Below are 12,929 nucleotides of genomic sequence, written 5' to 3'. Positions count from 1 at the left end.
ACTTTGCTTGGTGCGATTTCGAGCGGGAACGTTCTTCTTTCTTCTCTGCTTTTATCCAATCTAACCTGCTTCCTGCTTTGCTATCACCTTATTCCTTTTGTTAATAAAATCCTGCATAAGTGATTAGTTGAAAAAAAACAAATAGAAAATAGTAAGAACAAATTAGCAAAGAACATGTAACTAAGAGATATTGAAATTCATTGTTAGAGATTATGAATGTTTCAGTGAAAGGTTATTAATGAAGGTTTTGTGTATTGATGGAATTTTGTGAAGGTTGATGGGTTTATGATACAAAAACTTAAGGTTTTGGTTATATTTTCAAACAAGGTTTGTAACATGGAGGGTTTATGAAAGTTATAGAGATTGGTACAGTATGGTGATGAAGGTTAATATGACATATTTGACTAGATTATGAAAATGATTTTGGTTTGCGAATAAGAAAATGGATTAACAATTTGTGTGGTATAATGGTTAATTTTTTTTGTACGTGAACGGGTCTGTAAGGGTTAGAAATTTGTAGTGTTTGTGGCTGAAGTGTGAATTGGTGAACGGTAAAAGAAGGGTATCAGGCCACAAATAAGGGTTATTAGTCTAGAGATTGTTCGTTTTCTCTAGTGTATAAAAATGTTAGTATTTATAACAGAAAAATTAGGTTAAACAAAATAGGAAATCAATTAAGGCAAAAGAAAATCAAATCAAATATTTTAATGCTGATTGACTTGGACCCAAAGTTAAATGAGAAATTTCCTTTTTATATTTTTTTTTATGATTTTTTGACTATTTTATGAAGAAAATCATGAATTAGATGAAAAATAAAATATAAAAATACCTTAAATAAAGAAAACGAAAATTAAGAATAAAAATATTTTTTTTGGTTATTTTTGAATTAAAATTGAAAAAAAGTAAAAATTGATTAAGAAAACTATTTTTTGTGATTTTTAACATAAATAAAAATGAGGTTAGTGACAAATAAATAAATAAAAAAAAGTGAAAAATGTCAGAAGCGAGGTTCAAGCCCTGGACCTCTCGCTCTTGTACCTTGAATCCTTACCAAGGGTGTTACGTCATTTATTTGAAATAAAGTGACATTTGTAAATATATGAGGGCAAATTTTGGGGTATGACAGTCGGCATCTTTTTTGTTTCAATATAGTAAAAAAAACATCTTAAAAAATAATCAAATTAAATTGTTTATTCATTTAGCCCATGAATTGAGTACAAATTTCTATAATAAAAAAAATGTGGCAATAGTTTTTTATTTAATTGCGTTCAACATTATTATTAATTTTTTAAAATCTAAAAAAAAATTAAATAAAAATCTTTAATTTATTTAAAATTAAAATATAAAATAATAAAAACAAAACAAAATCGCATTAGTAACTTTATTTTTTCATAGCTAATTTATTTATTTCTAAATTTATAGTGATAAAAAGAAAATAATTTTTAATTAATATTTTAATCTTCTTAATGTCTATTTTATTTATTTATTTATTATTTAAAACAATAATTTAATTTTCAATTTTTCACTATGATCTATTTTTATTATTATTATTATTTACATTTTTATCACTTTTACATCTGACTTGAAAAATAATAAAATTAAAAAAAAAAGGGAATCAAGAGGACCCTATGCACGCACGGCGGATAACATTGATAACGCACAAACTAAGGAGAAGGGTAAACCCGTTATTTGGAGAGTTTATCAAATGGAGAAATAATAAATAAATAAGTAATATAATACTAGTGTGTTAGTTTAAATTCAAATAGTTAGTTATTGGTTGATATTGTGGATAGTATTTAAGTTTGCGGTTTATTGTTTTTTTAGATATATTGGGAGTTTATTTGGAAGTTATTAATAGCGACGATATTGCTATCTTTGTCATCTCGTTCGATAGGACACTCTTGTTTGTTATTGTTATGAATGAAATAAATAACTTGTTATATTTTAATTTTGTAGGAAAGAATTTCACAACGGATGCAATCAACAAACATAGTAAAATACGGAACATATAACTACAGTTAAGTCTACCAACTGTAGTTATTCTACTTTCAATTTTTAAATAACAATAAATGTTAAAAGACACACGCTTATTTTTATTGAAAAAATATAAAAATGTTCATGTTGGGATTCGAAACTTGTTACCCAAATTTTATGACCATGGTTGTTTTTAGGAACCGTGATGCAAAGTTTTTTAATACAATAAAAAAATCATGTACATTAAAAATGAGATATTACTACGGTTGAATAAATGGTCCTGGTAATCGAGTGTTATCCTAGGTATATTTTGTAGCAGTGACACGAGATATTTGAAATAAGGTTATAGACAATATGATAGATAATCCTTAATGCTTAAAACAATATATTCAATACACTTAAGAATTATTCAATTTGACACAATCTTCAATTATACTCTTTATAAAATAATCGACCATGAGATTATTTGAAAAATCAATTCTAATCAAACCTACGCTTATACAATGTAATTTCTATGAACACAATAAATCTAAAAAAAACATATGCAATTATAGATTAAGCAATAATTTTAAGAGCTAACTCAATAACCATCAAAAAATCGTTTGTTTCACTTTGATATTTTGATTCAGGTTTGTGTTACAACAATTCAATAAAACATTGAGTTAAACTTCCTAATCCAAGCTATCTTATTCCTTGCTTTAACCTTTGATGGGCTTCAATCTTGACAATTCATTGATCTTCACTCAATCTCGAATTCAAGCTTTGAATCCATTTTTTAAACATGTTGATAACTCCATAGAAAACCTCAACAATAATGGAAAAGAGCTACTTCCCTCTTTCCTTTTAGGAGTTTCACTTCTTTGAATCCCTTCAAGATCAAAATCCCACTTTGAAAATTACACACTTTAAATAAAATATTAGACCTCTAGTGTTTCTTCACAATCAATCATCACACACACAAACAAGATATTAATTCTTCATGAAAATTTGAAAGAGATGAAGTTGTATTTTCTAATCTCTTCTCACTGAAAATATTTTCATCTCTTAATAAACTTTTGGAATGAAAAAACTATTTATACTTGCATGAGATACGACACTAAAATGAACAAAATAGCCTTGGATATTCGTATTCGAAGTAATAATGAATTGGTTCAAATGTTGGGAGTTAGTTGAAAAATAAATAGGATCAAAGCCAATTTTTGAATCATATCATGCCACTCTTAAATTGATTCATTTTATCTTTTTAATCGAATCAAGCCATTTTTGTATCGATCAATTTAGATTTTGAATCAGATCAAGCAATCATTTGACATAATTCCTGCAAACAGAGGCTAAAACGAGTTTTGGAGCACTTTCAGGAATTGATTTACAATAACCTTGAAATTCAAGCAAGCCATCCACTTTGAAACAAGTCACATATGTGCTTAAATTGAATCAATCATAATTTCCACTATGAATCGATTCATGTAAGCCTTGAATCAGATCACTCAAGATTGACTTTAGTCAACACTTTATTTTATACATATAAATCGTTTTGCTTATGTGTGTGAGAGAATCAATGGAAAAAAACTACATGATATGATATAGAAAGCATCAAAACGTTAAGAAAACCGATAATATACATTAAGGAAATTTCATATTATTCCTTCATGGACCGACAAACATATAAACAACGAACAAATAAAAACATATACTCATATCAAACAACTATTCTTTTATAGAAGGTTCTATAAAATGGGAGACAAATATCAAATTAGCATGTGTACACACTCTTTTAACCTACAAATATTCTTTATACCTCCTATAGCCATTGGACATCATATTAGCATGTATCATCCCTCGCGCCGTACCAAGCACCAGAGATCCACTAGCTATTGAAATTTTCCATCTCGTCAGGGAACAAAGATTTAGTAACTTTAGGTTCGGTGACTTTGATAACTTTAGACAAATTTTGACATTTTTTTTTGAAAGATAAAATAAAGAAAAAAGAAAAGTTATGATGAGAGAGAATATTGTAGGAGAAATAGGAAAAGTTACGGTGTAGTTCCGAGACTAAAGTTACTTAATCCCAACCCTTCGTTAAGACGTGCAAGTACGTTAACAACCATCTTTGGTCCACGTTGTATCACCGCCCTTCCACCTCTGTCTAAAAAGGCGGAGAGGACAACCCTAAAAATCTCCCCAAAAAAGTTTTGCAAAACAAATAGTAAAACCAACCGCAACATGCACACTGTGCAGTGGAAAACACCATGGTCAACCGCATCATCCAGTGGTATCTTAACTTGAGTCACGAGTTAGAATTTATATGAAGAACTATATAGCTTTCTGAATGTGAACTCTAATTGGCCAGCAGACTTATGAGACATCTGTTGTCACTATTTGATTAGCACTACACGGTCTCAATTGCCTCACTTGGTTGTACTTGCAAGGAATCCATATAGCTTGGTCGTTAGTGGCATGTTTTCTTAGTGGAATGACTTGAATTTGAACTCAATGTAGAGAGAGAATAAAGTAAATTAACTTATGTGAGCATGCTTTCTCTTAAGTCATTATCAATTCAAACAAAGCTCTTACATTTGAAAAATGTCGTTGCTCCTTTTAATATATATCTTTAGATTATTACACATATGAAACCATTAATATTAATTATAACTAAAAGGGAATTACTTTTTAATTTAAAATTACCATAACAAAAAATATATATGTTGAAACTAATTATGAACTTCTCACATTCTTGATCACCATCCATGCAAGATCATAGTTGAGTTGCATTGAGAGAACTTGAATTCATCATTTGTTCATAGTTGTAATTGATTTCTCTTGTATCCATCTCCATTTCACCAACATGTGAAGAAGGTAAATATTGTTGTGTAGACAAGGACAATGATGATGACGACGATGACGGAAAAGGTACAACATTAATTCCATCTATATCTTTAATATGGTTTACAAATCCAAAATTTGATAACTCATGAGCAACATGATTAGATGAAGGCTCCAATTGGCAACCAAGTGGCATGGTGTTCAACAATCCCAAGAAAGAAGGCTGATGTCCCCTTTGTAAGAGATTATTTCTTTGAGAAATTTCTCGTAGATTTTCTTCATTAGAAGTACGGTCAGACGCTAAATCTGATAAGAGATTGTTTGGTACAATATATTGCGCGCAATCACAATTATCACTCTCCACTTTTTTCTCTTTCTCCTTTTCGCTTCTATCTATCCAATTTTCTTTGTTAGTAACAATTTCTCCTAACCCTTGTCTTGAATTTGATTTCCAAATAGAAGTATTGTTTTGGCTAACATATTCATTAGAAATAGTACTAGCAAAAGATGGATAACCTAGGGTGAAATTTCCTTGAGGTGTTGGAAGTGGAGGAAGTTCATCAATTTCATCCTTAGCTATATTAAGCAACCAATCAACAACTTTGCTAGGCTGATTAAGCCCTAATCTATCTTGAAGATCATAAAGATGAATTGCTGTTTGAATTGAAAGTCTTACCCTTCTATCTCTTAGCCCTTTTATTGTGTATACTTTGCTATGTCTATCTTTTGTTCCAAAGGCTCTTGATACTCTCACAATTCTTGGATCCTTTAGTTTTAACCATTGTGATGTTGATGATGATGATGATGAAGTAGTTGAATCCTTTGATTGAAGAACTTCTTGTTTTAATGGAATTTCAATCATCTTTTGTCTCTCATTGTTGTTATTGTTGGTCTCCCCTATGTGCAAAATTTTGTTGTTTTGGTTGATATTCTCTCTAATTTTGAATTTTTCTTTATGAATTCTCACTTCTAGTATCTGCAATAATTAGAAAAGTATGAAGTTGAGATTGAGAAAAATATTAATAAATAAATGGAAAAATTAAACTTATGTTCTTGAAATTATATATTAAATTCAAAACTTAATACTAGCTTAGATTATTGACCCTTTTTTTAAGAATTTGATTTATAAAAATGATAGGTTTACATAAAAAATAGTTTAAGAATACCAAATATTTAAAATCATAACTATATATTTGTATGAGAAATAACTTCTTATTTCTCATGGGAGACAAATCAATCTTGAAAATAAGAAATTAATAACTTGAACTTAGATATAGAAATGAGAAAGATAATTTTTATAGTCTATAGATATAAAACCCTAGATATAGATATGAAAAGATATATAGTATCTAATTAACAACAAATTAAAACACAGAGATGAATATACCTATTTGATATCATGCAAATAGAATAAGAGAATGATGAAGAGAGCATACACCTTGCCTTTGATGATAATATGATATGAAGATGGTTTGAAAATTGAAAGATAGGTTTGGTTTGATTTTATAGAATGAAATTGGTGAAGAAGTTGTTATAAGTTTGAGTTTGCAGGTAGAGTTATAGGAAATGGAACCGACCAAAATGTATAAACTATAAAGGAATGGTAAATAGTTAGCCACGTGAGATGAGATATAACCTTATTGGTCAAATAATTTTTTTAGTCTTTATCTTATCATTTATAATATGCTTTGCGCATGATCATTGACAGTGACTTCAATCATGAATAAGTTAGAGAGACGTTACTATAATACAATTATTTGCCTATGCTACTTTTCTAGCTAGGTGCCAAATTATAACATGTTTAATATAGTGGAAAATGAAACAAATTATATGAATACTTGTTTTAATATTGTTTCTTTATAAGCAAATGAATTAAAGTGAGTATAAAAGTTAGTTCCATTACAAAAATGATTAACTGCTTTTAATATAAATTAAATGATAAACACACCAAACTAATACCATTGTTTTCGTTATAAACACTAACGACATTTATAATACATTCAATTTTTTTTTAAGCAATATGATATTAATGGAAGAACTAATGGTTCTCCAATATGTTACACAACAAAACGAGAAAATAACTTGGAAAAAAATTACTAACCAATTAAAATTACGAGAGAAATAATAACTAATCCTTACTAAATTCGTAAAAGCTATAATTAGAATTAGTAATTTCTCCAACTAACGACCACTTCCTATTATAATTAGGGGTGGGAATAGGCTGGGCCGTGCTAGATTTTGTCAAGCCTGAGCCTGGTCTGCTAAAAAATTCAAAGCCTAAGTTTGATCTGTAGCCTATAGTAGGCTTATTTTTTTGGCCCGGGCCTGGCCTTTTAGAAGGCTTGATTGGCCTGTTAGCCTACTTAAAAGCCTATTTCATTTGAACATTTGTAAATAAGTCATTCAACTCAACTTTATATAGACAACAAATTAAAAGATCAGTGAGATTAAATATTTGTTTGCATTGACTTATTTGAGTTTACCTAGTAGTATAAATTTTGTGATACTATTTGTTTGAAAAAACTTATGGAAGTAACTTATGACATTGTTCATAAGATTTTTTTCCATCTTATTTTCATAATTTCTTTAAGATAACTAATATTTTTTTTATATTTTAATTCAAAATACAAAATACAATGTAATATTAATAAAATTATTCAAATTTATTTAAATAGGCCGGCCTCATAGGCTTAAAAGGCTTTTTATATGGCATGTGACCTAGCCTTTTTAGCTAAATAGGCTTATAAAAAAGCCTAGGCCTTTTCTATTTATGTAAAAAGCCTAGCCTGGCCTTGGCCTATGTAGGCTGGGCCGTAGGCCCCTGTTAGTCGGCCTAGCCTATTCCCACCCCTAATTATAATACATTTATAATAGAGCTTTAATACTTTCCAATATATATATATATATATATATATATATATATATATAATGTTAAAAATAGCTCTTTTAAAAAGAATACTCTTCGAATTGTAAAATAATACGGTTAGATTCTATATTATAAGCAGTGTTTTAAATATCGAATTGAACTGATCGATTAAATCGGTTGAACTAAAAATTAGAAAGGACAACGGTCTGGTCTGATTGTTCGATCGGATAAATTATTGTTCGGCGGTTTAAATGTTTGTTTTTTCTCTGACAAAACAATACCGTTTTTATAAAAAAAAATCAAAAATCAAAAATTAAAATTAAAATATAAATATACTTTGTTTAAACTTATCAGTTTTGTGGAGGGGAATTGGTGTAGCTTATGGAACATTATAGCGTCTCCTAGAACAAAATACTTATTGTGGAGAATTTGTAGGGGTTGCTTACCGACTCGAATTAGACTTCGTCAACATTTTGTTCAGTGTCCTTCAGATTGTCATATGTGTGAGAATGTTGATGAAGATGAATGAAACATGTTGTTTGTTGTACTACTATGAATTAATGTTAGAGGGCAGCAGGTTTGTCTTCTACTCTGCAAGAGGAGAGTTGCAGTTATGATTTATGTGCTATGGAATAATATAATTTGGAATAATGAGTGTAAGGAGGCGACGAAGTTAGGTATGCAAGCTTATTATAATTGGCATGGTTGATTTACAGCTCAAGATGAACATGGTAGTGAGAATGTCCAATATTTTCAAATAGGTTGGACTCCGTCGATTGAAGGGTGGGTGAAGTGTAATGTTGATGTCGAGTTCCATAATCAAATGGGTACAATGAATAAGGGCTGGTGTGTTAGAGATTACTTTGGTAGCTTCATTATTGCAGGTGTAGAAGCAGAAGTCGTGGCTTTGAAAAAGGCAATACAAGCATCTATATTGATGCATTTGGATAATGCGATTTTCGAAAGTGATTATCAAATGATGGTTCAAGCTATTAATTCTAATTATAGTGGTAGTTCTGAATTTAGTTTAATTATTATGTCTATTAAGAGTTTGTTACAACTTTATCCCAACTTTGAGGTTAATTTTATTAAGCGCCTAGCAAATTTGATTGCACGCTTGTTAGCAAAAAGGGTCAATTTTTGGACTAGGCGTAGCATTTTTAATTTGTTTCCTCCTTGTATTGAACAACAATTGATAAATGAAATGAGTTAAGTTTGTTTATGTCAAAAAAACACTTATTTAGAATAAGTTTTCCTTCTTGAAATTAAATTTATTAGACATTGTAGTTATTTTGTTATTCCGTTTATATTGTAAATAGACTTGGTTTAAAATTTATTTGAATTTGTATTTTATATTATTTTGTTGTATGTGATAATTATGTTTAGAATTTGAATTTAAATAATGAAATTGTAAAATTATGATATTTTAAAATTTTGCAGGTGTCGTGATTTTTTAAATACCGATTCATCCAGTTTGATACATTTAATAATTATATATTTTTTTATAGATATTGATTTATTCAACCGAGTTATTCAGTTTAAGATGATTTCGTCATGTGGTTCGACCAGTAACTCAGTGGTTCAGTCAATAAACCAATGATCCAATATCCTCACCAATTTAATGAAACGTCTAATTTATAAAACACTGATTATAAGACATTTTGCATAAGAAAAAATCTTAAATTATAACTCTCTTTTACAATTTTAATAAATATAAATGTTTATTTTTTCCATCATATCTCTTATTAGTATTATTCTTTTAATTTGTAATCTATTTTCTAATGTTTTCTCCTAACTTTTCTTTTCAATACAAATTAAAGTTCAATATATTCTTTAAATGTTGTGAAAAGGTCTAATCGCCATATATTTGGGAGATATGAATAGCTTAATAGCCGACCTTATGAATTGACATATTATGACTAAGTATAACAACATAAATTCCATATGTAATATCTATCCTAATTTTAATAGAAATTATTCTTTGATTGAGTTGTGAATTTGAATTTCTCCTCAATATGTGAAAACAATAAAACAAATGAACAGAAATTAATCACTGTGAACCATTTGTTATACACACTTCAAAAAAAGGGGCTAGTCACACTTTATCAACAACTACAAAAGTATTTCATTACTGAATCTTCACACATGGAGGGGCCATTGTACAAAAAAGACAAAAATTACTATTAATGTTAATAATTGATTTTGTATTTATTTAGTAAAAAATATGTAGAAAAATACTAATAAAATATATATTGATTTTATTAATAATAAAAATGTCTATATTGTGTATTTTATTATTTCTAATAATTATGTTCTCTAACTAGTATTTCATATTTACTAAACCATAATTTTTCATTTTAAAATATTAATTTTTCATTAATAAAATAGAAGTTTTTTTATAAAGTAAAAACTGAAAACTATTTTAAAAAATAACCGGGTCTAAGCATACTATATAATTTATATTTATATTATTGTGATACATTTTTTTCCTAAGAGGTTTATTAGGCTCTAAATTTTAAAAACTCTTGATTTTAACAAGTTAGAGATAAACACTATTTCTTTAGTACAACAAGAGATAAACTCTTTTTCACTTATAAACTCTTTTAATAACTCTTAATAAAGGGGGAACCATACCCTGATTTCATCCACATAAAAATATAAATTTAAAAATCATGTGTTTTTAGAGATAAAAGTTATTCTAAAGTGAATAATTATAAAGAATAATTCACTTGAGATGTGTCGTCCATAAAGAGAAGTGTATATAAATCTTAAGAAAATAATAATAATAATAATAATAATAATAATAATAATAATAGTAATAATAATAATATAATAATAATAATAATATTATAATAATAATAATAATAATTATAATTATAATTATAATAATAATAACTCATTAATACAAGAAAACTACGTAGAGTAAAAAAATATTTTAAAAATGATACAATTTTAAAAATATTTGAATTATAATTATATATTCACTATTTCTTTAGTACAAGTTAGAGATAAACACTATTTCTTTAGTACATTCATCCACACAAAAAGATGAATTTGAAAATCATGTGTGTTTTTAGCAGATAAAGTTATTCTAAAGTGAACAATTCTAAATAATAATTCACTTGAGATGTGTCATCCATGAAGGGAAGTGTATATTTATCTCAAGAAAATAATAATAATATGAGTTACTAACTAATACAAGAAAATTATATAGAGGTAAAATAGAGTAAAAAAATATTTTAATAATAATACAATTTTAATAAAGTATTTTGAGTAAGAATGTCTTTTTTCATATTGTTCAAATTCTTTCGTACTAAATAGCATTACTCATTATAATTCACTTGAGATGTGTCATAAAAGGAAGTGTATATTTATCTTAAGAAAATAATAATAAGAGCTACTAATTAATACAAGAAAACTATATAGATGAAAAATAGAGTAAAAAAATATTCTAATAATAATACGATTTTAATAAGTTATTTTGAAAATTAAAATCAAAATTAAAATTAATTAATCATATGAGTAATTTTAAAAATAGTTATAACTTAAATTATGTATAATCAATAATATAATGATTATCATTTTTTAAAATTAATTATGCATAAGAATCAAATCCATAGACTAAACTCTTACAAATAAATATAAGAAAATAAAGAAATTTAAAAGAGAAAGTAATAAAGAGGAAAATAGGAGGAAGAGAAAAACAAAAATAGGCAGAAGAAGGCATCATCACATGGGAGAGGGAGCAAAGAAATCCACTTTAGATAAGTCATTCGGTAAGATTCAAAAGTTGTGGCGTCTAATTAATGTCACATGTCTTTATATGTATGATAACTACTTATTCGGACAATATGTGAGGGACCAATACACTTACAATGCTTTAATTAGGACCACACAGCTTCTATGCAGAGTGATATGCATGGAGGCAAGTTGTATGACACAGTTCACATGCCACAAGTGGATTATTTGCATGCTTTTCTTCAAAAGAAAGTCAATGTGTGAAATTAAAGATAAAGAAACGTACACATGTTTTCTTCCCACTTCATTTGACATATTTCATTTCATACTTTTATATATCATTTTCATAAAAGAATAATATAATTTAAAATATACTCCGTTGTATTAAAAATGAGTGTAAATAAATAATTTTATAAATAGTTTTATTTTCAATTTTAGCGCGTAACAATAGGCACTCTAATTTTAAAAAATAGAGAACACCAAACTAGATTTCATAAACGAGAATCACCGTCAACAAATTACATCATCTTTCAAAAGCATTAGGAAATGTCACATTCCAACGATCCATGTTATAAATTCTCAAATTCCCATTGACTCAGATAGATAATAGAATTTTAAAGTCAGATAAAATGTACATGAGTAAACTATTCACCTGTTAAGATACCATTTCTAAGAAAGGAAAACGCTTCTATCTTTTATTTCCTTATTGTTTATAGGTGTATCTAAAAAAATGCATTCATTTCTAAATTTACTAAGAAAATTATCTCTTGTTGTGATATTTCCTTGGAGGAGTTGTCAAGAAAGAAAAAAAATCAACACTTTAGAGGGAGCTCAGTTGTCCCAAATAGAAGGCACAATTTGTTCCAAGCTATTTATTGAGGTAATGTAATTATAATACACCTCAAAATGAGATTTATAAGAAGATGCCACAAAGTAAGCACCATCATCCCAAAAACCCCAAAATCAATGATCTCTCTCCAATGAAAAGGTAATACCATACATAGTCATAAAAAGTTCATCAACTAACTTTTGATCATAGCCAAACAAGAATCTCGGCCATTCCAACTTTCAAACTAAATTTTCATCCTCCCAAAAACCAATCTCACCCAAATTTCATCCTTTTTGGTCTGAGATGAGATAAAGCCTATGAAACATAAATCTAAGCGGTAAGCATGTCATCACCCAAATTACGCCTTAGACTATCCACAAATCAATCAGAATCAATCAGAGGACTCATTAGTTTTATAGCCAAAGAGAGACATACATGTCACCAAGCTGAAGAATAGGGGAGCATAAAAGACTTTCCCCCCTAAAAAAGAAGAAATAATTTTGATATATATATATATATATATATATATATATATATATATATATATATATATATATATATATATATATATATATATATATATATATATATATATATATATATATATATATATATATATATATAGGATGTATCAAGTAGGAGGAATTTTTAAATAAGAGATAAGAGCATTCAATCCTAACTATTGGATTAATCAAGAGA

The 12,929-nt window shown here is 27.6% G+C and overlaps 1 protein-coding gene across 2 annotated transcripts; it reads right to left on the bottom strand.

Annotated features, from left to right (window-relative positions):
- Positions 1-4,081: 4,081 nt before the first annotated feature.
- Positions 4,082-6,389, bottom strand: LOC131647355 (transcription factor TCP13-like). 2 transcript variants are annotated; one of them, XM_058917257.1, is made up of 2 exons: positions 6,236-6,389; positions 4,082-5,773 (listed from the first exon to the last, which is right to left on the bottom strand). In XM_058917257.1, exon 2 carries the CDS (start codon positions 5,657-5,659, stop codon positions 4,730-4,732), a length of 930 nt encoding a protein of 309 aa, XP_058773240.1. In that variant the 5' UTR covers positions 5,660-5,773; positions 6,236-6,389; the 3' UTR covers positions 4,082-4,729. The 2 variants fall into 2 exon arrangements, with proteins under 2 accessions (XP_058773240.1, XP_058773239.1); XM_058917256.1 differs by having other exon boundaries at positions 6,185-6,383.
- Positions 6,390-12,929: the final 6,540 nt, after the last annotated feature.

The sequence above is a fragment of the Vicia villosa genome, linkage group LG2 (genome assembly GCF_029867415.1).
Source record: "Vicia villosa cultivar HV-30 ecotype Madison, WI linkage group LG2, Vvil1.0, whole genome shotgun sequence".
NCBI lineage: Eukaryota > Viridiplantae > Streptophyta > Magnoliopsida > Fabales > Fabaceae > Vicia > Vicia villosa.
Note: the sequence above shows the minus strand (reverse complement) of the source record. Positions and strands in the feature narration are given on the sequence as shown.

Excerpts from the sequence above, each read along its gene's own strand:
- LOC131647355 (XM_058917257.1), bottom strand. The coding sequence starts at position 5,659 with ATGATTGAAATTCCATTAAAACAAGAAGTTCTTCAATCAAAGGATTCA.